The 24,839-nt window shown below is 37.5% G+C and overlaps 1 protein-coding gene across 1 annotated transcript in view; it reads left to right on the top strand.

Moving 5' to 3' along the window:
• Positions 1 to 24,839, top strand: part of ERP44 (endoplasmic reticulum protein 44) — a 40,032-nt gene that overhangs the window by 13,350 nt on the left and 1,843 nt on the right. Inside the window, exons 6-12 of the mRNA XM_009276683.1 lie at positions 8,459 to 8,643; positions 9,130 to 9,245; positions 13,667 to 13,724; positions 15,267 to 15,383; positions 19,793 to 19,904; positions 20,357 to 20,498; positions 23,773 to 23,875. Coding sequence (XP_009274958.1) covers positions 8,459 to 8,643; positions 9,130 to 9,245; positions 13,667 to 13,724; positions 15,267 to 15,383; positions 19,793 to 19,904; positions 20,357 to 20,498; positions 23,773 to 23,875 — 833 coding nt within the window. The remainder of the gene's footprint in view (positions 1 to 8,458; positions 8,644 to 9,129; positions 9,246 to 13,666; positions 13,725 to 15,266; positions 15,384 to 19,792; positions 19,905 to 20,356; positions 20,499 to 23,772; positions 23,876 to 24,839) is intronic.

A 24,839-nucleotide genomic window follows, 5' to 3' on the forward strand; every position in this document is an offset into this window, starting at 1 on the left:
TCAAATACTTAACTACATTTTCAGATTCTTTCTTTTTCACACTTGGTGTTCTCTTCTGCTTCCAATCATCCATCTATATGGTGTGTGCTTGGGAGATCTTAACCAAAAGCATAGCATTAAGTATTCAAATTTGCCATCCCTAAAAGTTAATTTTCAAGTAAGGCAATGAAATCCTTTGGAGGGAGTATACTGAAGGCAAAGCTTGATATGCGGTCTTTGCTGAAGTTTTCTTACTGAGTTTTTGTCTGTCTTTGTTCAGAGATCTACTGCAGGATCTACACAAATAAACTGCCCCTGATCTTTGCCATCGTAGAAAATAAATGAAATGCAGTTGTAGCAAACATTCTGATTGTTTTTGTATCACCTTATTAAACCAGTCACTCTACATACTTGAAATTACTTTTGCATATACTTTTGTTTATATTCTATCACTTTCATCAATGATAGTTTCTCAAATTAACTTGACTCAGTTGGGGGGGAGGGGGGAATTAAGGACATTCACACTTCCACTTTACTTGATTTTTATGGTTGTCCTTAATAAATAAGTCTTATCTCAGTGTTTAACAGTCTGGTTGGCTCATCTTCGCATTGAGTCAAGATATTGACAATGAAACTTTATAGAAAGTTCTCACAAAAGACTGTAGTAAAATCAACCTGTGTTGTTGAGTTTTATTGTTAAGGTTTACATTAACAACTGAAATCCTTATTTTGTTTGCTGCAGCTTGAGTAACTCAGAGTCTTTGGGCCGCTGGATGCCCAGCGTTTAACCATGAGATGTTCTTGTCTTAGCAGTTATGTGCCTAAGAAAACTCACTCCCCTCAAGTATTTGAAACGCTTCAGAAGCTTGTTGCTTAATCTTCTCCTCGTATACTCATTGAATTGAGCTCATCGGAGCTTGTTACGGAGAGCTAAGGCCTGGATGGAGGCGGAGATGCTATAGCAGAGATTGTCTTCCTTCCCCTGGTAGTAGGTGTAGTGGGCTAAGTAGTGTGAGGCAGCCAAGAGTTTTGGTCTTTCTTTTTATTACTAGAATACAATGAGCTCTCTGTATTTACTCTTTGTGTTCTTAAATTAAGAAGTAGATGAGCATGACTTCTCCTGCAGAAGCTGTAAAATGTGAGAATTAAAAATAAAACTCTATAGTGACAGGCCAAGTCTTTTTCCCCAATTTGCATTGCCTTTTTGAATTAAAATAGCAAAGCTGTATATGTCATTCCTGGTTTCTAGTGTTTATTTGCTGGGTTGTAAGCAATGGTACATTTCATGGCACACAATTGTTGGGTGTGTCCTAAAGTTTTAAGTATTTTAACTTTGATTTTCATGTATGTAATAGCAGCTTTTTAGTAAGAGGGTGAATGTTACTATATTATCCAGCTTTGTCTGCTGTAGTAGCTTACTAAATGTTGGAGTCAAGATTGTTATTGTCTTTTTTCCCTTTTTTACCTTTATACTTTTGTATGTGTTTACGTATTTTAGCAACACTAGAAGGCTTATGTCAATATTTGGGGGTTTGTTATGCCTGCAGATTTCATACCACTAGTAGTTCACTATTAGGATGATGTTCTAGAGATGGTGGATTATTTGCATTACAAATGATCTGTTTCTTTTTGAAGCCAAGACTCTGTAGGGAATCCAAATAGCTGATTTCAGGCCACAAAAAACAGCTTTCAGAATGGTCAGTCAGGCATAGATACTTTCCATTTAATGCACTATTATTGAAGCACACTGCAGGGCCCAACAGCTCACACCAGCTTCTGAGGGTAAAGTAAATTAAAGAGAATTATTGATGCACTGCCAAATGTTTGATGCTTAATGACAAAACCATCATTCTGTCTGCTCTTATAGCCAATATAAAGATGTTTTTTCTGGAAATTGATAGGCCCCAATGTGATTAAATACAAAATCTAAATATTAACACTATATTAAGCCTCTGTATGTGTTATATTTTACACCACTTTATAATACTGTGGAAGATAATTATAACTGAAATGTTTAAGTGAAGTCATCAGGCTGTTTTTAAGCTGGTGTGGAACATACACTAAAGGTAAATCTGTTGAAGCAGGTAGTTGAAGCAGGTACTCTTTCAGTTTCCAAGACCTCATCCTTTTATGACTCATAAATATCTAAGTTCCACAACATTGTTTGCTGTTAAAATCTTTGGTGGTTTTGGTGTGTTCGATTTAGTAATTTACTTACCTTAAAAATTATGCACCTCTATTCTAAGTGTAATATCTAGTAAAAGTGACCTTCCATATAAAATTATAGAAGATCTTTCTGCATATACATTATTAGGAAGGTTTTGGGTTGGTGGGGTGGGTTTTTTTGCTTGCTTGTGGGGGTTTTGTGTGTTATTTATCCTTTGTGTTAAGCAGCAGTGTTGGAAACTCACATGGTACCATGGATTTCCTATGTTTCTGTTCTCTGTGAGTGAATATTGCAACATAGAAGAACTCATGTTTCTGGAGGAGAGTTTGTATTTTGAACAGTTTCTATGAATTCAATATTAGGAGTTGTGGTACAGAATTCTTATAAATTAAAGTATATATTGGGGTTTTAATTCTACTGCACCGTTATTTCCTCTGGTTTCTTGAGTTAAAAAATAAAATGATAGCTGGTTTGAATAAGTCTTTGTGCTTCCAAACAGAAAACAACTTCTCTCTGATGGGGTGTTGAGAGGTGCTTTCCTAGACAGACTGTCTAGGGAACTCTTGTTCTTTCTTTCAAAACATCCATGGGTGGTACTCTCATTCCATACAGTGAGCTGCTGATCTTTGTGGGTCTGGCCATTCTTGTAATATGTGCTAGTGTTAGTCTTCAAAGAGTTACTTAGATTGTATTGCTGCTGTGCCTTTGGTAAGAAAAACAACTCAGTGTGATAACAAATTTGGAGGTTCATAAATGAACTATAAATGAAACTGTAAACAAGCATGAGGATTTCATTGCATTCCTGCCACTTTGCTTGGAAAAAAATATCGGTCTGAAAGAGTTATCTTTGGATAAAATAAAAAGTGGAAGTGATTCAGAGGGGTTGTTGATGGCTCTCCTCAGGAGAGCCATTTTGTTAGCCTGTCAGAAAGGTTATGGGATGCCTACTGATGAGGCCCTGCTAAGAGCAGGCATGGCTGTAGTGAATGCTCCTTTGCAGCAGAAGGTGGTCTAGATTTGCTGTTTCCCAGCTTCTTAGTAGCTGAGTTTGATGTAGAACATTGATTGGTTTTCTTGTACCTGTTTTGGTCCAACATATAAGTCACCAGTATCACAATCATTGGGATAGGATGCCTAGTTTAGATGGTCTCCAAAGTTCCTTTCTAATTCTGCTTCCTATGAATATTCCCAGGTCTTATGATTGTGTGCAAGTGTCACAAGGAGTAGTTTAACTGTTTTTTTTTTATCTGAAAATTAAATTTTTAAACTGAAAATTAATGCTGTATTACAAAATACTTAACAATAAGGTGAATGTAGTGCTGTATGTAGGAAAGTAGGAGGCAAAAAGGCCTTTTTAAGTGAACTTAAATTGAGAGAAAAAAGCTTGAGGAATAATAAGTAAAAAAAGTACCTATCAAAGACAGATTTCATTTCTCATCTGTAGTGTGCCCTGGCAGGTAGCCTGAAGGACTTCAAAAGATGTGATTGATCTCAAGTGAGCAAGCAGAATACTCATTTGGTAGTCCCAGCTTCAAATATACAGCTGAAGGAATTTGTTACCTTTGAGGTTGAAGGTATTGCACAAGGGTGAGGAAGAGTTAAGATGATTTGACACAAAAAAAGATTAGATCCGGTAAATTCAAGATAGATAGATATATATAGATATGGAGAGATATATATGTATGTAGCTATGCAACTCCTATAACCGTCATGTAAAAACAAAATTAGGAAATGCAGTAGCTTGGGTTTCTGCTAGCGCTTCCTCAGACAACAGGAAGACCCTCCTTAGAAGAAGGATCACTATGAGTATTTTCAGGAATTATTTTTATGGGGTTTGAGTTCTGGAACTTTGATTTTCTTCCGGATAGTTTTTCAGGCTGTTGTAGTCCTCTGTTTAGCATGTGAATTGCTTCAGGTGGTGCCTTATATTATGAGGTGGGCATTTAGGATAATGATCAGTATTGTTCAAATCCTAGTGGACACGTTTTTTAGAGAGCCAGTCCTGTAGACTTAAAATCTAAATATTTGGTGGTGTTCTGAATTATGACCCTGGAAGACTAAGACAGTGGACTGAGAGACTGGTGGGGTGATACTCTGACCCTTTTAAATATTGCTGGTCCTTCAGTGGGAAGGACCTTCTTAACCACATTGTGGGTGGGAGCCTACTTCCATATAGTGTGTCTTGATGCAGTTTTTCAACATATTCCTCATTGTACATTTAATTTTAATTTAGTAACAGCAGACTTGAGATTCTCGGTGTCTGGGCAGTTTAGAAATGGTAGTATGCCAACAGGTATACATGCAAAACACGGAGGACAGAATCATCTGAATTCAACAGTTATTGGAGCTCTGCTTGAAATTTCTGATTTGTAGAAGACAAGAAGATCAAGTATGTCAGTAGCTTCCTATCGTAACTAATGTGAAACCATTCTGGTGGCATAGACAAAAGGCTTGTGATTAATGATTAATTGGGCAAAATACAAACTCAAGGTTTGTACCTTTTGGGTACCTTAGTATCTGAAGAAAATGTAAAGTCGTAGCTGAGAGGTTTTTTTTTTTTTTCTTCTTCAGGTAGGTTACCCTTATCTGTTTCAAATACCTCTTTTCATCAGAAAATGGACAGTGAGAATGTCTGGAAATATTTTTCAATTTAATTTAGGATTTACTATAACTAATGCAATCTATGAATGAGTTCAAACAATATTCCATGTATTTGCATTGTGTATTTCCAATTTTAAAAGGAATATAATTTTGTAGTTGCTCTGCTTATGCTAATTCTACCTATATCAAATGCCAGGGTTTAATGGAGCATTTAAGGTTTACTCTATTTGACTTTTGAATTAATTCAAACAATTTTTTGTGTACTTGCATTTTATATTTTGTAAAAAGATGGTTTTCAAATACTTACTTGTGTAGGACTGTCATCTCTCTCTGTTAGTTCAAATACCGGTATTCATGGAATCTCAATGTAATTTGTAAAAAGCATGCAAGTTCTGACTTAGGGAATAATGTTTGAATTCAGTCTTGGCAGTGGGCATTTTATTACCATTAATTTTTTTTACGCAACTTCAGCACTTGAAGATTTGCATCCCTAGGGACTGAAATCTCCATCTCGGAGAACCTTCAAGACCCCCCTGAGATGCCTGTTCCGCAATGTGTGCATCCTCATACAACTATGGAAACAACCTGAAGAAAAAGTCTGTGTTGTGAGACAGAAGTGTAGTTTTGGTGTTCTCTTGCTGTGGAGTTCAGTAATATAGTAATAGTCTTTAATCTCAATGTGTTTCTGTGAAACCTTGGTAAGTAGTTCTTCTTGTCTCTTATTGGACCCTGGTCAAGTTCTGATAAACTGGCGTACCATCAGACCAAAGGTCCTTCTATCAACAGGAGAAAAGGGCAACAAATGCCTGGTTTGCTGACATTGTTTTTTCTTCCACTGAGCAAATATAAAGTGATTCCTCCCCTGCTAAACTTTCTACCTTCTTGCAGGCAGCTCTTAGGTACTTTAACTGAAAGTGGCATTTTAAAGGAAGAAAAAAGTATTGATCTAATACCTGTTAATGTTGAATATATTGGCCTCTTTCCTTGAGAAATTTGCATTAATTTGAAATAAAAGTACTCTGAGTTGAGGGCATAAAATGTCTTACCCTTAATTTTAACTGTAATTAGTGCATTAAGAAAGTCTTCTGGGATATTTAGGAACCAGGTCAAATCCTTTCTTAGTCGAAAGTGATAGGCTGAATTCTGTAATATTTTATAGCGATGCAAAGCTTGTTAGGAACTGGGCTTAGCTGGTGAAGCTTTTAAGCTTACTGGTTTGAGGGATGTTAAAGAACTTTTTTTTTGTGGAGTAGACATGGTTCTCGTTCCTTTGCCGTGCACGTTTTGTGTTCAGTTCTCAGACTAGTTTAAGTTGTGCAGCTGGTACAAAGATTGTTTTCAGTAACTAAAGGTGCAAGAGGTTAGTAGTGTGTTAGCAGCAATTAAAACTACTGATGGTTTCACTGAGAGTTCTCTAGGCAGCAGGGAATTCAGATTTTTTGTTCTCTCTTAGAAGTCCAAAAGAGGTGGAGAGCTTTATGTGCTGGAGGACGGTTACGGGCGCAGTTCCATGGGGGAATGACTTCTTTCCAGGGTTTTAATTTTGGTTCGCAACTGAGAGGTGTATGTTAGCTGCCCAGCTTCAGCAGTTTGCTCATGACAACTGCTTCTAAATAGTAGTTTTCACAGGACTTCTGTCTCCATTCTCTTTAAAAAAGAGTAAGTGTAAGATAGAAAGCAAATCTGCTTCGTGGTAAATATGTAATTGAGAAGAAAGGACATTCTTGTCAGAAAGGATTAGTTTTTACGTTGTTCAGTACTGTGCCAGATACGCTGATGGACCCTCACTTGATTGCCTTCCTGCTGTGGGCCAATCCAGGTCGCCTGAAGTGTACCCTTTGACTTCTAAGGAGTCAGTGAAAAGTAACAGGACACGCATTCAGCCCAGACTTTCAATGCCTTCCTCTCGCTGTTGACTGGATTAAATTTATCTGTCTCCAAATCGGTCCATTGAAGTTCACTGTCTCTCTTTGAGAGAGAAAGGGTGAAGGGGAAGTGGGGAGGGGTGTGTGTGGAGGGGGTGGGGGTGGTTGACTGGAATGAGTCACCTCAAAGGATTAAGCGGCTCTGGAAAGTGAGCAGACTGCTCATATTTTGGGATTTAGTTGGATTTAGGTACAAACATGATTGAGGTTTAGGTAAACTGCATCCCACTCTGTAATAGAGGACACCCAGTTTTCACAGGGGCTGTGACAAATTTTTGTTTCTAGATATATTTCCAGGGGAGGAGTGAACAGGAGGGCATAATTAAACAAGGAAAAAGGAAAGTGCTTGCGGAAATCTACTTGGCATTACATGCTTTGTTTGTTTTTTAGTCTTGTTTTCCTAAGAATCCAAAGTGTATCTGGTTACCTTGTTTCTCCAGTCCTTCCCCATAAAAACTCCTTGAAGCTTTTTGCTGAACTTCAACCACATCTGAAAGAGGGAAGAGCATTCAAAACTATTAAGTACTTACGAACTTTGATTAAAGTGGTTGCTGGATATTGGAGAGGCACAAAACCAATTTCTGCACTGTAGCAAAGGTTGCTGTAAAAACTCAAGGCTGATGGATCGTGCTCAGTGTACCATGGAACTACTCGCTGGTTATGTGTAAGTTTCCCTGTCAACGCGTAGCTGGAAACCAGCTGCAACACCTATCGCAACTTGCTGCGTTCCAGTGATTAACCAAAGTGGAAGAGGGGCAAAGGGACACTTGAAGTACTCTGGTGAGGCGTAGTGAAGAACCAGGTTATTGCCTTAGTAGTGGTTGAAGATAAGGGGCACAGGACGCACGTTCATGGGAAACTGGGCTTTATTGCTTCTGCTGGGCTTTCTTCTTTGCTGCTCTTCTAATTTGACTGTAAAACCTCTTTCCATTTTTTATTCTTCTTTTACATTTGTAAGTCTCGTGAATAAATAACTTACAGTTAAATAACTGACCTGTTATATAAAGGTGAAAATAGCTAGTGCTCGTATGCTAGATGAACGCAAATACGTGTTACTTTGTTGTATGAAGCTCTGTGCGGTCCAAGTCTAGAAGAAAGCTGGGCTGCATGTATAGATGTGAACGAAGAACTGTCTCGAAGGGAATGCTGACACTGGTTGACCAGAGAGGTGTTTGCCTTAATTCAGAAACCTGAAGTTTTGTGTTCTTTCAAAACCTGAACAGCTCAGAACTGTAACAGCAGTCTTCTGGTCTTCATAGGTTTCAAGAAATATTTTGCACAGGGTTCACGTTCTCTAAAATTTAAGACATGACAATTATATTTCCAGCACTGTAATTGAGGTAAAAATCATAGTGAGTTTAAAGAAAAATAGGGGATGATTTATTTTATTAAAATTTTCTCATGTGGATTAATTAACTGAGATTTGGCAAGCTTTTAAGATTCTCATGTTCTCGTTACGCTCTTAAATTGGCTTTCCTAGTTGTTTGTAGGAAGTGTGCTAAATAAGTATAGCTTGACCAAATCGAGTCTTTACTTACAACAGATTTTGGTCATGATTTTTTTTATAAAGATCAGTACAATCAGCAGCTACAGTATTTCTGTAATCTGTTCTCTCCCCTATGGTAGTGTTTGGGGTTTTTTTTTTTAGTTTGTTCTTGTTTAAAGATGTGGAACTACTGCTTCAGAGATTCCACTTACCTTCTCACATATACATGTATAAGATACCATGTTCAGTGTAGTTCTGTATTTGAAGAGTTTTGGTTTTATTTTCTTAATTTCTTTTTAGCGGATATAGCTCAGAGATACAGGATAAGCAAATATCCAACTCTGAAACTCTTCCGGAATGGAATGATGATGAAGAGAGAATACAGGGGCCAGAGATCTGTGACAGCAATAGCAGATTATATCAGGCAGCAGAAGAGTAACCCTATTCGCGAGGTCCAGGATTTGGAAGAAATTAGTTCTCTTGATGTAAGTCTTTCAATTTTATTCCTTCTAAATATATTCTTACTCTTTTTTTTTCTTTTTAAATGTGGAACTGGTGAAACAGTATATTTGAAGTACATATTTGCTGCTTTTTTTTCCATTCAGAAACGCTGTGAGTGCTTTTTTTTAAACTGAGTGGAAAACTGGATCATTTCCAGTATTACAGATTATTCCAATATAATCACTTTCAACTGCATTCATTTTGTTACAATAACTCCACTACCAAATTACTTATTTTACTTTTAATCATTTGAAGAGAATCATATGTTGTATTTGGCAAGATACTTCTAATATTCCTCACTGGAAAAATATTCACAAGGATGCTTCTGAATATTGAAAAGACAGAAAAGAAAACTTCTGCACAGTTATTGACTGTTGAATGAATGGCACCTCTGTATTTGATATCCTTAGGGAGTAACGATAGTTTTTGATAATTTGAGGTAAGTTATAATTTAACTTTTGTTTTTACAGCGCAGCAGAAGAAATATTGTTGGATACTTTGAGCAAAAGGACTCTGACAATTACAGAACCTTTGAAAGAGTAGCGAATATTTTGCATGATGATTGTGTATTCCTGTCTGCCTTTGGGTAAGTTTTAAAATTTGTTGATTTGCATGACTTCATTACTGAAGTTATGTTAATGACTTGTATGTAATTTAATGGAATGGACTTCTTTAATACTTTCAGTGTGGCATAACTGAAGAGACTAGACCTTAACAGATAAGTACACTGAGATAAGGGTAGGAGGAGAAAACTCCTAGCCTTAATGTTTGCTGTGAAATCCAGCTTTGATTTTTTTGCCTCCTTTTTGTTTTTTTCACTCCTTGTCAGTATAGTTTAAATGTAATTGGGGAGGTTTTAGGGGGACATGCTAGGCAGTTGTGTCCCAAAAACCTGCTTCTTTGGAGGGAGAGGGGAACAAGTAGGGAAGAGCTTGAAAACTTTTTGGCAAATAAGTTTATCAGCCTTGCAGACTAAGTAACTCTTTTTTTGCAACCTCTTAAATCTTTTTCTTTAAAATATGACCATCTTTTGTAGGGTGGTTTTTTCCTTCTTTTTGTAGGTTTTTTTTCCTTCCTTTTTTCCTGTAAAGAATAATTCAGTAGCTGCTTGCTCATTTCTTCTTGATGTCAGAGGAGAGGACCTTGTTCCAAAATGCCTGATTTCTGTGCCTGGGTCTGTTTCATGTGAGTTCTATGTCACTGCACACAGTAACAGTTTAGAAAAGCAATTGCATTGATGAACTTCATAGTGTTGAGCCTAGAAGAACAACCTACAGAAATTCAAGTTTCTCCTTGTTATACCGATTTACAGCAATATTTAAAAATATTAAAGATCTTCACTGGAGGAAGAAGAATATATTGGGAGTGATTCCCTTTTTAAGTAGCATAATAAAATGCAATTATAGAATCTTTCTGCAGTGTTTAATGTGCCAGCACTAACCAATTTAAAGTGATTGGGCATTAATGTGAATGCAGTGGTTTGCAGTCTACCCACAGTTGCAAGATCAGGAATTTGCATGGGTTATACTAGCTTTTATGCCACATACAGTTGCCCTAAAGGTTTTTTGAATTGAATGTAGCGAAGGATAGTGGAGAAACTGGGAGGGTGTATTCAGGTAGAAAATGTTTCATCTGTTTGAACAAAATTTGTTGTCAGTCATTGATGCCTCTTCCAAAGTGTTTCCAAAAAAAAGTTCAGGGGTGGGGGAGAGTATTTGTAATGTGCAGGTGTACACATGGCTTTCCTTTCCTTCAGTTCCCCATATATCCTATGACTGTATAAGCAGCCTTGGTCGTGAGAGAATAATCAAGTCTTGTAAATCTGTGATCTGTAGGTCTGTCTGTCTTATCCCCAAAGAATGGCCATTATCTCAGATGTTTTCTGATGAGTGCGTCCGTGCTTGTTCTCAGGGCAGCCAGTATGAGTTGTTATTAGAATTTTAAATTATTTTTTGCCCCATCATATGACTCTTCTTTTCAGGAATGCCTTTCAAAAATCATTAGTAAGATAGCAATACTTTCAAGATTCTCTCTCCTGTTTGAGTCTGTTCGTCTTTGGTTTGCTATTTGTCAACTTCATATAATGAGAAATAGTTTCCCACCACTCAGTGTTAGGATTTGGTTGTTGGACGCTGTTTTTGAAGTAGTTACTATGGGGTTTTTATTTTTTCTTTTTTTTTTTCTTTAGATATAAGCAATAAGCAAACATAATGGAACAGATCAGTTTGATTATTTGTAACCTGCCTATGTAACTACAGATTGCACAGCAGGCTTGTTGTTATTCTCTTCTCCAGACTCCCATTCTCTTTCTAGCCTGGAGCTGTTAGTGTTTTAAAGTGCAGCCTTCCAGACTGCAATCCTGGAAACTAAATGTTTTCATCTCTGAATGGCTGTGGCTCTCAAACTTCGTAACAAATTATGTGTGAAAAGACTTCTGAGGGACGTACTGGCTATATAACAGTGTTTTCTATTCAGATTATATATGATTATATATATTATATATAAATGTTTCGTGGGGAGCTGGCCCTGGGCAGTCGAACTCTTCTGACTGAGCATCCTAACAGCCCCTGGGAGGGATTTTTGGTTTTGCTATAGACAGAGTTCAACAGGTACATGGTTTGGGAGGTATATGGTAATATGAGCTGTCATGTTTGAACTTCTAGTAAGCTAAAATAAACTCAAAACAATAGATGTGACAGGAAAAAAATAATTACTTCGCTAACTTCTGTCAAGGCAGAACTGTTCCCTGCTATGCCAAAATTATTCTGGCTTTAGGTAGTTGTAATAGCTTATTTTTGAACTGTATTAGTAGTACTTAGTTGCAGATCATCTTGATGCTTAAAACGATTCTTAAATCAGCTGATCCTTACAGTTCTGTTAAGATTTGAGGTGACCGCAGAGCAAGGTTAATGAGAAGAGTTGTGAGCAGAAGGAGATAGGAGGGATACTGATGAAGAGATATTAGAGGTAGATTTTGGCAGTAGAACTAGAGAGGGGTAAATCTGAAATGTTTGTAGGCATGGAAGAGAATGGCCTTGTGCCATTGAGCCATAGCATAGGAAGCCAAATGCAGAAAACCAAAACAAACGGCCAAAAAATATTTTTATCTTAAAAGGCTATGATGAACTGTGGATAATTCATGGAAGAGAGTGATGAATCCAAGAATTGTTTTAATTTTATGTTAGCCAGCAAAGTGGTGGGGGGGTGTGGTGGTGGTTCCAAGAGGTTCACCTTCTACGTTACTGCTTCAAGAAAAGACAAAACACAAACTGAAGTGTTTCCATTTTGGTAGTTGTTTTAAAAATGTGTATCTTCAGGCATTTGGGATTTTCACATCGTGTCCCCCGTTAATTTGACTTGTCTGAAACAAATCAGTCACAACTGCAGTTAGTGAAGTCGAAGAACACAGAAGAGGACCTTTTGGGTTCCACCGCAGGCTTACCTTAGAGCATGTATTTCATTATAGATTATTATCAGCTTACCAAGCAGTGATTGGGCAGGTGGCTTCTATGTCTTCACTTTCTTCTTATTCAGTGAAGGATTGTTTGGGATGCAAGTGGTTTATCTCAGTGATGATGGTCACAAAGAAGCCTGATTTCACATTATGGGAGCAGTCATCATGTCTGGAATACAAAAATGCATTTTTAAAATACACACCTCTAAACTCATACAAATACTGATAGGTGTAACATACTAGGCAAAACATCTTCTGTGTGTGATAAGAAAATTATAATTGGATCAAATGAATTAAATAAAACAGGTACTTTGAGTTAAGCCTTGTGATGTCGTCTTTTTTTCTCTAAATTGTTCAGACCCCTCATCTTGCAGTGAGATAAATCGAGATATTTTTACTTCTCTTTTTTTTCTTCCTCCTTACATCTCTTAATCAGTCTTCACCAATGCTTATAATAGTCCATAGAAGAGATACTATAATTGGAGAAGCTAGAACACTTAGCTAATGTTTCCCAGCGGCTGACATGCTTTCTTTTTAGCCTATGCTAAAAGGAAAAGGAATAGGTAGTTCATTTTACTCTTTTGTGGCGTATGCAGCCAGCCAGTTCTGTCTTGCCAGCATGCGTTACATGGGAACAGCAAGGCATGGGAGAGAAGGAGAGGAGGCCTCTTTCGATATCTGAAGATGGTGAAAGGGCTTATTTTTGTTGAGAGCTTTCTTTCCTTTTTTTTTTTTTTTTTCCCCTTTCTCCTGTGTTGGATGCATAGCTGTCCCCATTTGTTTGAATAAGAGATGATAATTTTGGGGGTACTAGCTAGCAGCTTTCAGGGCGCTCGGTTGTGACTGGGATTAAGGAACCACAAAATATTCCAGAAGCAGGGGAGGAACTTACTAAGGTGATATAGTAAGCTGAATACCAAGGAGGAACAGCATGTGTTCTCCAGGTACACCCATACCGTATCATCAGTGGTCAGAAACTGCATGCTGTGTCTTGTGCTCTCTAGATCTGGTTTGAGGGTAAAATGGACAGTGTGGACTTATTTGCTATCCATTTTCTCACTGCCTGTGCTGGTAGAGCACCTCAAAGCCCTTCTTTATCAGGGTAGATAAGATGTAAATTTCTAGTGTAAACGATGGAACAGGAAGAACAAATGCAAACAAAACCCCACATTTCTCTCCTTTCCTTCCTTAAGAAAAGGTATTAATTTGTTTTAAATTTACCAGATTATATTAATTCATTAACATTTTTCTCTGATGGTCTCTCACCCAAAATTGTACCAACATTCGTCACTTGCATTTTGATGCCTTTAGTCCACACTTTTAATCTTAGGGCTACATCTTGCTGACTCCCTTAATGCTGTCTCATCTAGCCAGGCCAAGTTTCTGTGGAGTCACTTTACAGTTTACTTTAAAGATCAAGGATTTTAATTCTCAAATTTTGAAGGGAAAAAAAAAGTAGTAAAGAAAGGATAGCAAATTAAAATATGATTTTTGGTATCTCAGTTATTTTATTTGTCTGTACCAAGACATGCTTACTGGTTGGTTTGTTGTAGGGCTATTTCAAAAGCAGAGAGATTTAGCGGAGACAATGTAATCTACAAGCCACCAGGGGTAAGTGTAACTATGTATTTTATTCTGCTTATTGTCATTATATGTGAATATGAACTAGTGGAGACTATTCAGATCATTCAGTATGTTACTGCATCTCAAACCTTAATTTCGTTTCATCACTAAATAGTGTGAGAAGTAGGGTCATAGGAACTAGTGTTTCTGAGTCAGTGAAAAAGATCTCAGTCTCATTTGTTGCCAATTAAGTGCGCAAAACCTAAATCGGTCATTTTAAACATCAATGTCCGGAAATGTTTTTTTTTTCTTAGAAACACAGTCGGCTCGTCATGTGTATAGACTTTGTGTTCTGTAGAAGTCTTAAAAATCTGTGAAGTTCAACAGCTGGTGCACTTCAAGTTTTTCAAAGCAAGTGACAATTACTAAGTATTTTTCTGACTGTCACTTGCCTGTCCTGTGTGTCTTAGCCCACAAGGGCTAAGAGCTGTTCTCTTCACTTAAAAAAAAAAAAAAAGGAATTAGTAAAATTAACTGTATGTTAACAAACTCTCGTAGAAGTCTTAAAAATCTGTGAAGTTCAACAGCTGGTGCACTTCAAGTTTTTCAAAGCAAGTGACAATTACTAAGTATTTTTCTGACTGTCACTTGCCTGTCCTGTGTGTCTTAGCCCACAAGGGCTAAGAGCTGTTCTCTTCACTTAAAAAAAAAAAAAAAGGAATTAGTAAAATTAACTGTATGTTAACAAACTCTCATAAACATAGTTTTACTTGAGGAAAAATACAGTACAGAAGAAAATCTGCAAGAATTGCTTTTTAGAAACATAATTAATATCTGAAAATCTGCTCCTTTCTCAAATATACTGTATGAAAAGAGTTGCTTACAAAAGAGAAATAAATAAAAGAAGACCTAAGGGGGGAGGGAGTTTCAAACCTTTTTCTGCGAAAACAAAATTTATTAGGTCACCTAATTTATATGGCGTTTCTGAATTAAGGTGTGCTTAATCGTGGCCACAGCTTGCGAAGTCATGCTTCGCTTCATGTTAACCAAAATTGTAATTACACTAAAAAATGGCAGCACTGAATTCTGAGTTAAAACTACTAGCAAATAAAGGAAAACTATTATTTATTCATATCTCTTTGGCAAAGCAAATGTAAAATTCCAGTTTCAAGTCTTGTAGGACATTGGGAGGCGTTTTTTTTTTTTGTGAGTCTTTGTAACTATCAGCATGAAAAAGCTTAATATCTGCAATTTAGTTTAATCTAATTTTTTTTTTTAGGTATGGAGATACTATTTCTCAACTTGACAGAAGTCTAAATAGCCTTTTATTTGAAGAATCCCTAATTTGGAAACAAAGTTTCTTTTTCAATTCTCCTTAAGTAGAGTTGACTGCACAAATGATCATCTATAATATTAAATTTCCTGTTGTACTTTTGTAACATAGTTAATAGAAATGTTGCATGCACAAGGGTTGAATATTGGTGTAAGATTGGCTTTTAATATTTATATGGATATAGTAGGTAATCTTCTTCGTACATAGCAATGTCATCTTTACTGTTTCTCAACTAGTATATTTTTCTTTTTCAACAGGAAAATGCTCCAGATATGGTGTATTTAGGATCGCTAACCAATTTTGATTTGATTTATGCATGGACACAAGATAAATGTGTACCACTAGTTCGAGAAATTACGTTTGAAAATGGGGAGGTAAGAATTTTTTCTACCATTCTACTTTTGGAATTTCTTTCTCAAAACCAAAATGTCTCTTTCAAGGTCTTTAATCCATGCCAAAGAACTTTCTGCATGCTTTGCTTTAGACAGAAAATAGCTGTCAGGTAATGTCTCTTCATTCTTTTGGAGCTTTTTGGTTAGACTTGAAGTTCACTGGAGGCAGATTTGTAGTAGTATCGTACACTACCAGAGTAAGAGGTTATAATCGTGCATATAGATCACATAAGAAGTAGTATCTGGTGATTTGCGGAGTGTGGACACTTGGACACTAAGAATGTGCGTGTGTAAGAATGTGTGTGTCTGTAAGTATGTATGGGTGTGTATCACCTTGGGTAGGTTGTATTATTCATCTAAAGTAAGTACATATTATTTATACAGATGTTATGACTAAATGTTGATTTAAGATCCAGGCATAAATGTTATTTAAGTGCTTTTTGCATCTGTTATGACCTTGAAAAAAATGTTTCTAGTCAGGGTAGAAAATATCCATGTCAGCATGTCCATGGCAGTTTGAAAGAGTAAGATAGTTGTGAACTAACCTTTAGTTATAATCAGCTTTTAAAATTTAATGTTTAAGTTAGTAGTAGAAAAATGTTACTGTATTAGCCACTTCCAAAGCATTATCTAATAAACAAGCCCATTAAACGGTGGCGGACCATCTATGGAACTAGCAATCTTCTGGGAATTGTAATAAAAACCATGTGATATTTTTTTGTCAATCTGTGTTTAAGCACTGGTACCTTCATAATTTTTTTAGCTTCACATGCTCTTTCCCTTGGGTTTCTTCTTTTAGCTGTAATTTGTAAGATGGAATTTGGGGGTTTGCTTTTAAACATCCTTTTTCTTCTCATTATCCTTATTTTCTTTCAGTGCTTTTCTGTTTTCTTTTGTAACTTACTCCTCTTTCATCTATTTCCAACTCCATATTATACACTTTTTTTGTAAAATAACCAATGGGGGAAAAAAATCTGTAGAAAATTAGCAAGTTTGTAGTATCTCAAAAGGAGTATTTGTACATAGCCACAGGATCTGCCAGAGACTCTGGTGAGGTTTGTAACAAATTGCAGTGTGTTGTCCACACTGGATTAGAAACCAAAGAATCAGTCATATCATTCGTTCTCAGTTTGCACGCTTAATTTTTTTTATTCTGACTTTGCAGTGTATGTAACACTGCTGTTCTGGGCACGCGCAACATGTCAGGTTACATGGCAGAGGGAGAGAGAGGGTGGGATGCACAAAATGGTTTAAGTACAACCTTCTAGTCAACCCTGCCAACTTTTATTGGAAAGTTCTGTTAGTTAAACAAATTTTAATTCTTGATTTGCAACTCAGTATGTAAAAGATGCCACATGTTAACATGTTTGAAAGCGTGTGGTAGATTTTCAGTGTACTTTTCCCATGGTGAAATTGGATTCTGAGCCTTAGAAGCCAAGGTTCATCACTGTCAGCTTGTACCACATTGTGTCATGGTTTTTCTGGTTGTTCTTTCAACCCTGATTCTTGTTTACTTAGGCAGATATTTACAATTCCAATGTGACATTTTGCCTAGCAACATTTGTTTAAAAATTTCAGTGCTGCCAGTACCCAAACAAATTTCAACATGCCAAAATTGACATACTTCTGCCTGCTGAAATTGTATAGTATTTAAATGGGCTTTTACTGCATACTGCACAATATTGCAGGGTAAAAATACGAAGTGCTGTGACTGTTAAGCTGTGTTTATGGTACTAGAATACAGTATAAAGACAAAAATTTCTACCACAGACTTTAATTCCAATTTTAAAATCAAAATTGGCCTCTGTAAACTGCTGGTAGGTTTTTCCCTCATTTTCTTTCTTAATGTTGCCATTTTCTGATAAGTGTCATGGGCAGGCTAGCCAGGAAGATGCCCAGTCTGAACAGAGTTCATCGTTGTGACTTTAGACAGCACATAGTAATTGAACTCTGAAGCAAGGTCTTCTGCTTGAGAAGACTGTCCTTTTGAGAGACAGTCCCTGTACTTGATGAGAAAAGGCTATTGGGATTAGTAATATCATTCAGAAGAAATCACTGTTTAACCTGTAATCAGTCTGTTTAGTTTTACATTGTATGAATACAATGAACCGTGTGGTCTAACGATGGTGCTGAGCTGTAAGTTTTTGAAAGGGTAAAAAGTTTCTCAAAGGCATACAGGAGTAATGTGGGCAGTTCAGATCTAATGAAAAATCTTTTGATATTCTCAGTGCCAAATGAGACAGTAGCTTTTGAGGGAGCAGTGCAAAGCAAATTAAATCGCTATTCCACTTGCCACGTCCTGATCACTAAGACATGCTATGAAAGCTGGAACAGAAAAGCAAACAAAGGAAGGTACTTCATAGAAACCAGTTAGGGCCAAAATTAGCAAGGCTTTCAGGCCAGTTGTCCTAACAACCTGTTTGGAGATGAATTGATCTTGTGACTATAGCTTGCCACATATAAGGGTTTTAACTATGCAGATATCGAAACTGAGGTTGTCCTTTTAGCTGCTTGCAAGCAAGAGGGGAGCTTAGAGCCAGAATACCAAGCTCTGTTTGGGAGTTCTCCCTCTGGAAATGTACCTGCTGAAACGAGTGAGGAGACGGAGTCATAATCGTAGTGGTACAAAACAGACTTTTTCACATCCTCTAATAGGAGAGGAGCCTGAGACCCAGCCAAATTCGCATGTGTAAAAATGAGAATGAGCAAATGTGATTAGTTGGTTTAGGGATGGATTGGGAAGCTTGAATTTCATCAAGAGCACTGAATTTATTAGGATCTTTGCAATCTGCTGTTAAAAGACCAAGCTTCAACTTACCTGACGGACTTTGGTTGAAGGGAGAATAACAGCCATTTCATGTACACTATGTAACTGGCTGCCTAGTGATACGGAAAGCATTTCTTCCAACTTACTGCAAATCGAAAATATCTGAAGAAACTATTCTATTTGGTGGCAGAAGGAATGAGTGCTCTCTCAAAAAGCATAGATTTTATTCTGATACAGGCTAGAATCAAAGAAATAGCAGCACTTGCTTGTGCACCAGTTGTGCAAATGAAAGACAGGCAAGACTGTAGGCATTTGTTAGATGATAAATGATTATTTCTTCAATCAGGCTCTAGCAAGTTGAGCTAGTGTTCAGAGGTGCCTAAAACTCACTTCTGAAGCAAGCAAATGCATGTTGTTCGTGTTTTGTTTGGGTTTTGAGTAAAAGAAAAATCCTGAATAAATCACTCAAGTTCTTACTTTTATCTGTCCCTGGACAGAAATCTTTAAAAGGCACTGGGGCTGCAAGAATGCATTTCTATGAGGAACTAAAGGTTGCCTGTCCAACAAAGGTTTTCATTTCTTCATCAATTTTAGTAATATACTAGCCTGTGAATTTAATAATGGTGTTATACAGATGACCAGTCAGGACACACTTACTGGCAGAAGAGCAGTACTTGATCATAACTGATATAGCTATGTCAGCTAAAAAGCTTCTGCTTTTTTTTTCCCCCCCCCTGCAAGAATGCATTTCTATGAGGAACTAAAGGTTGCCTGTCCAACAAAGGTTATCATTTCTTCATCAATTTTAGTAATATACTAGCCTGTGAATTTAATAATGGTGTTATACAGATGACCAGTCAGGACACACTTACTGGCACAGAAGAGCAACTTGATCATAACTGATATAGCTATGTCAGCTAAAAAGCTTCTGCTTTTTTTTTCCCCCCCCTTTTTTTTTAAGGATGGAGTTACTTAAAGATACTCATTCATTGTGTTATGCTAAGAAAACACCAACTTATTACATGAACCAAGCTAGGACTGGGTCTAGAATACACATTCAGCTTTTTATAGTATGTAATACCATGCTGTTCAGGCCTTATTGCTGTTTCTATGAAGATTATGTGTTTTCTCAGAATTGGGCAATTTCTTTTGAGCAATTAGGATGGAGTTACTTAAAGATACTCATTCATTGTGTTATGCTAAGAAAACACCAACTTATTACATGAACCAAGCTAGGACTGGGTCTAGAATACACATTCAGCTTTTTATAGTATGTAATACCATGCTGTTCAGGCCTTATTGCTGTTTCTATGAAGATTATGTGTTTTCTCAGAATTGGGCAATTTCTTTTGAGCAATTATTCCAGTGCAAGTGTATCCCTTCCTGAAATGTTGATAATGAAATACCTTCATCCTTTATCTGCTGTATATGATACAGAAGAAGGAAGCATGGTTAACTGTATCACTCGGGTATCTTAGATGAAGGGTCAGCAGTTAACATCTTTAATCCTGGTCTTTCAGCTGTTTTTAAAGTAGAGATCTCGCTGAATTTGAAAATTGCTGGAATCACTTAAGTGCCCTTAAGAAATGGAAGAAATGAGATTTGTTGTTTGTTTTCTGTGCAGGAACTGACAGAAGAAGGCCTTCCTTTTCTCATACTTTTCCACATGAAAGATGACTTGGAGAGTTTAGAGAAATTCCAACAGGAGGTTGCACGACAGTTAATAAGTGAAAAAGGTTTGTAGTAACTCCTACTACTTCTTGTTTTTACTGGTATAATTTTTTTCAGGCAAACTCAGAGTGGAAGCAAAGGCCAAACAGAATCCTAGCTTTAAAGCTCTTGAGTCCGAAGGGCTTTATGTACTTTTGACAGTGAGGACCAACTCCTCTGGAAATGATTAAAATAGATACACAATTTATTAGTAAGTAACTGTTTCAGAAATCCTTCTTGTCTAAATGACTTCATGCAGTTTGAGAGGGCATTAAACAAAACTTCAGCTTGTATTGTGGCCAAAAACATTTTAAGAAAATCCGTTATTTTGGTAGTGTTAGTTATTTAAATCTATGTTCAAGTTTTGCATGTTGTGTCTATCTAATATCTCCACCTTTGTAATACTTACAAAAGTGTTTAGGGTTTCAAGATAATAAAAAATTCTTAACATGGATTTTTGTCTGCTCACAATTTTAAGGTACAATAAACTTCCTCCATGCTGACTGTGATAAATTCAGGCACCCACTCCTCCATATTCAGAAGACTCCAGCAGACTGCCCTGTTATTGCCATTGATAGCTTTAGGCACATGTATGTCTTTCCAGACTTCAGTGACTTGTCGTAAGTATTTTTCTTTGTGCATTTTGATTTGCAAAGAACAAAGGAAAAGACGTGCTCATACTTTAATCAGTACTGTGATAGGAAGATGAATGAATCTGGGATAGGTAAGGCTGCCTATGTATGATTCAGTGTCAGAGCCTTAAAGCAACATGAATTGGCGTGAAGTCATTGTTTAAATGGAGTTGCATTGCTTTATGCAAGAAGACAATCTCACATTAAGTTTTTAGATGATGCTGCTGCTCTTTTAATTCAAAGTTTTGGTATTTTCCATAGTAGTTAGGCATTTGGAGCCTGGCATGGTATTTTTAGTGGTGATCTAGATATACCAATTAACTTTAAAAGGTTTAAAATACTACATGGAATGTTTCAGTGCAGTGTTATGCAATGATTACTGTAAAATGCATCGTGTCAGAATTCCCAGTCCGCTGGTTTGGTTTTTGCTGCTGTGCAATTCCAGCCTTCCTGCATTAGCCTAAACCTGGAAAGCTGGCAGAGAAATCCTTGTTGCCCAGGTTTTCGAAATTTTCCACGTGCAGCTTGGAAAGTGGCTGATCGTTGGCATGTTACCTGGATAAAATATGTGAGAGAGAAGTATCAGGGTGCTTAGGTGAAATGCCACTTTGATAATCCTCTTTACATCAGCCTATCTCTTTATGTTGTACTGCCTTGGAAGCAGATGTTGTGTCTCCCGTGGTTCAGCTGAGGAGTGAAGATGTGTACGTGTTATCTTCAGGGCCCTTCAGCATGGGACAAGCGTTCTGTCTTTGTCTTCAGGTTGTGTGTGAAACTCCAGTTTCTGTCTCAAAGGAGGTGCCTGCATACTCACCGCTCGTTAAGTCCTGGTTAGATGCCTAGGCTTTGAGACTTGGAGTTTTTGCCCATTCAGAATTTTTGCCCATTCATACTTTTAAAAACTCAGGGTATTTCGTTTTTGTCAAAGACAAGGATTCAAAGCTCAGACTTAGCATGCAATGTGAACGTAACCCCATGTCTAATTCTGCCATTCCAGCAGGCATTTTTCTACCTGAAATGTTGACATTTGGAAGGAGGGTTCCAACCTAGCTTCTCCCCATAATTCTCCACAGGCTTATTCTTAAAATGTAGTCTGTTTGATGTATCTCAAATAGTGCTTTTCAAATATCTAAAGCTATGTGTGTGGAAACTCTGATAGTGACTATTTTTCCCCCTGTGTTCCTGTTTCTTTGGAAGATTACGTTCACCACACATGCCAGCGCTTTAAAAAAAAAAAGTGGGATATTTGCATTTGGAAAGCACTCTTTTTATTGTCACTTTTGAAACAGCCCTAAAATAAATTAAAATCCCTTATAGGGGAATAGAGATGTTTAGACTTTCATATTATGTTTCTTACATGGTCTGTTTTCACAGAAACACTATCAGAATAATAAAAGCTACTTGCTTGTTTGTATACCAGTTGTTACATACTAATGAAGATGAGAGAGAGAGATGTCAGGATTGTAGACAGTTGCTTAATGATAAATAATTATTCAACCTTGCTCTAGGAGATTGAGCTGATACTTAGAAATACCTAACAAACAGTTTGGAAACAAGGAAAGCTTGGAGCTCCTGGGGTGATAACTCTTTTGTGTGTGGGTGGTTTGGATTTTTGTTTTGTTTTTTGGTTTGGGGGTTTTTAATTTTTTTTTTTAATAATAGGTTTAATCTTAATTCTAAGACTTTCGTCTACCTGCAAGGATTTCTGCCACTTCAGTACATTTTCTGGACTCTTACAAACTGGCCCCAGACTGTCTCTTGTAATCTCGGTGCTGCCACCAACCAATAGGGTTTGGATATGGTACTTTCAGAACTGGCCCACTAAAAGATTTCCTCTCTCTTTAGGCAGTCGTCTTTTTTAGGTTAAATCTTAATTCTAAGACTTTCATCTACCTGCAAGGATTTCTGCCACTTCAGTACATTTTCTGGACTCTTACAAACTGGCCCCAGACTGTCTCTTGTAATCTCGGTGCTGCCACCAACCAATAGGGTTTGGATATGGTACTTTCAGAACTGGCCCACTAAAAGATTTCCTCTCTCTTTAGGCAGTCGTCTTTTTGGAGAATAGCCACTTCATAGGCAAATCAGATCGCCACCCAATATTTTTGTCCTCATACTTTGGCCACCTGGCCCTATTCATCCTGCTGTTCCAGGTCAGAAATGATAGCAAGGAGCATTCAACAGATCAGCTGTAGCTTCTCAGCAAGAACTGGCTGAGCTTACAAGAGGTGCTAGGCACCAAATGCCCTTGCTGCATTAGGAGAGGAGAAGAGGTTGGAGGGGAATGTCTCCAGCAGTGTGCGTGACCTAGAACAGGGCAGGAGCCCAAGGTCACGCAGGGAGCAGTGATTCTACTGTCTCTACAACCGGGCTGGAATGAAGCCCATCAGTACTAATTCCTGATCTTATCTGGGAAGTGAAGAGACCCCTCAAAGTACCACTGTAATACTGATCAGTTACAGACGTTGCTGTAGTGATACCTTCTGACTCTACATTATACTACGTTTTACCCATAGAGCTTTCTAATGATCTGAAATACTGCTGATAGCCTGTCTGACCACACTTTGTCCCTCTTTCCTAAATGTAATAATTGGTCTGATGAAAGACTCCCTACAAAACCTGTCTCCATTCATACATTACCTTTTGATTGCATGCCTAGTGCTCACGTTAGTTTTTTATCTCATCTTTAATACTTATTAGATCAACTCTTCATTTTAAGCTTTTTAGTCTATTTGACGTTTCACAAATAAAATCGGATGCTGTAGTTTACCACGTTTGCTGTGGGTGACAGTAGATGATCTCAGATTAGATTTACATTGATATCCTCTTAGTGCTTATCTCTAGTGTATATGCAGTTGCACAGGCACTAGAGAGCCTTTCAAAGATGTTTTGTCAATACTGCTACCCAACTGTCATTTGTATCTGTAAACTGTGCATTTGGAACCTGCTGTTCCCTCTTACATTATGGTTAGTGGGGAGCTGGAGTGAGTATACAATGAAGTTATCGGCTAGTACAACTCTGTGGGAGTTATTGAAAAGACGAAATACTTGCTGTGTTCTCAAGAGACAGTGGAAAGAAAAAGAAGCTGGTAGGATACCTTAACAAACCATTTGGCTTCCTGTCCTCTATTAATCACCTAAAAGTGGACATAGTGTGCCAGATAAACAGAAATTGGCTACTCTAAACAGTGCACTTTAAATCTTCTGTGTTTGGACTTAACTTGTAATAAGCATGTGGGTGTTTCTGTTGGATCTGTTCCAGAGTTCCAGGTAAACTGAAGCAATTTGTACTAGACTTGCATTCTGGAAAATTGCATAGAGAGTTTCATCATGGCCCTGATCCAACTGATGTAGCACCTGGTCAGGTAAGGTTACAACAAATACATTTAATTTGGCCATTTAATAAAGACCCTTTTTCTTTTTTTCTTTTTCTTTTTTTTTTTTTTTACTCCTTGTCAGAGCTGTACTTTCTAACGTGTGTACCTTTAACTTCAGTCTCCTGAAAGAGAAATCTGTTTATAGAAGCATAACATTGCCACTCCTGCTTGGCTCTTCCTTTAACTTCCTTTGAGTAAAGGCAGGGAGAGCATTAGGGGGAAGTGTGGTACCTGTTTGCCTTGAATAAAGGAATAGTATAAGAATATATGTTTTCTCCACTGAAACAGAAGATCTTGGGCCAGATGCCTGCCTTGAGCTCATAGAGCTGCTCTTATGTTCTCATGTGATTTCAATGCAAAAACTGATGATACGTCATAGATGCGTTATTTCCTACACGACACACTATGAGCGGGTGCTTCTAAGGGGAAACATCAATTGACTGAATGTTTTATATATTTACTCGTGGTCACCAATCCAAGCAGGAGGCAGATGTTAGAGCATCAACAAAGGACTGAAAAGCGGTAATAGGGCTTATTACTTTTAGTAATGCAGTTAACAAGCAGCATTAATAGTGGTCACAGACTGCATTTGTCAGTTTGGATTTGTCACTGTTCTGCTCAAAGGTTGTCATGCTGTATAATTACATGCCTGGAAGTCACTCCTGGGATCTCTTCAGGAACGCAACTACTAGATCCTTCTCTAGACAAAACTCAGGAGCACCTCAGTGTTTAGTTTAATACAAGAAGCAGAAAGGAAGGGACATTACCAGCCCCAATTCCCTCTGTTCAGCCCAGTCTTCTAACCGTGTCTTGATCAGCCTTGTATCTTCTTGATACACTGCTCAGCTCATATGCTTGGTGTCATGCTGAAAAGTGCAAACGTAACAGCCTGTCAGGTAACCTTCTCATTACCTCTGGCCCTCTCTAAAGAAAGAACTGTTTTTAAACACTT

The sequence above is a fragment of the Aptenodytes forsteri genome, unplaced genomic scaffold (assembly GCF_000699145.1).
Source record: "Aptenodytes forsteri isolate BGI_AS27 unplaced genomic scaffold, ASM69914v1 Scaffold97, whole genome shotgun sequence".
Classification (NCBI taxonomy): Eukaryota; Metazoa; Chordata; class Aves; order Sphenisciformes; family Spheniscidae; genus Aptenodytes; species Aptenodytes forsteri.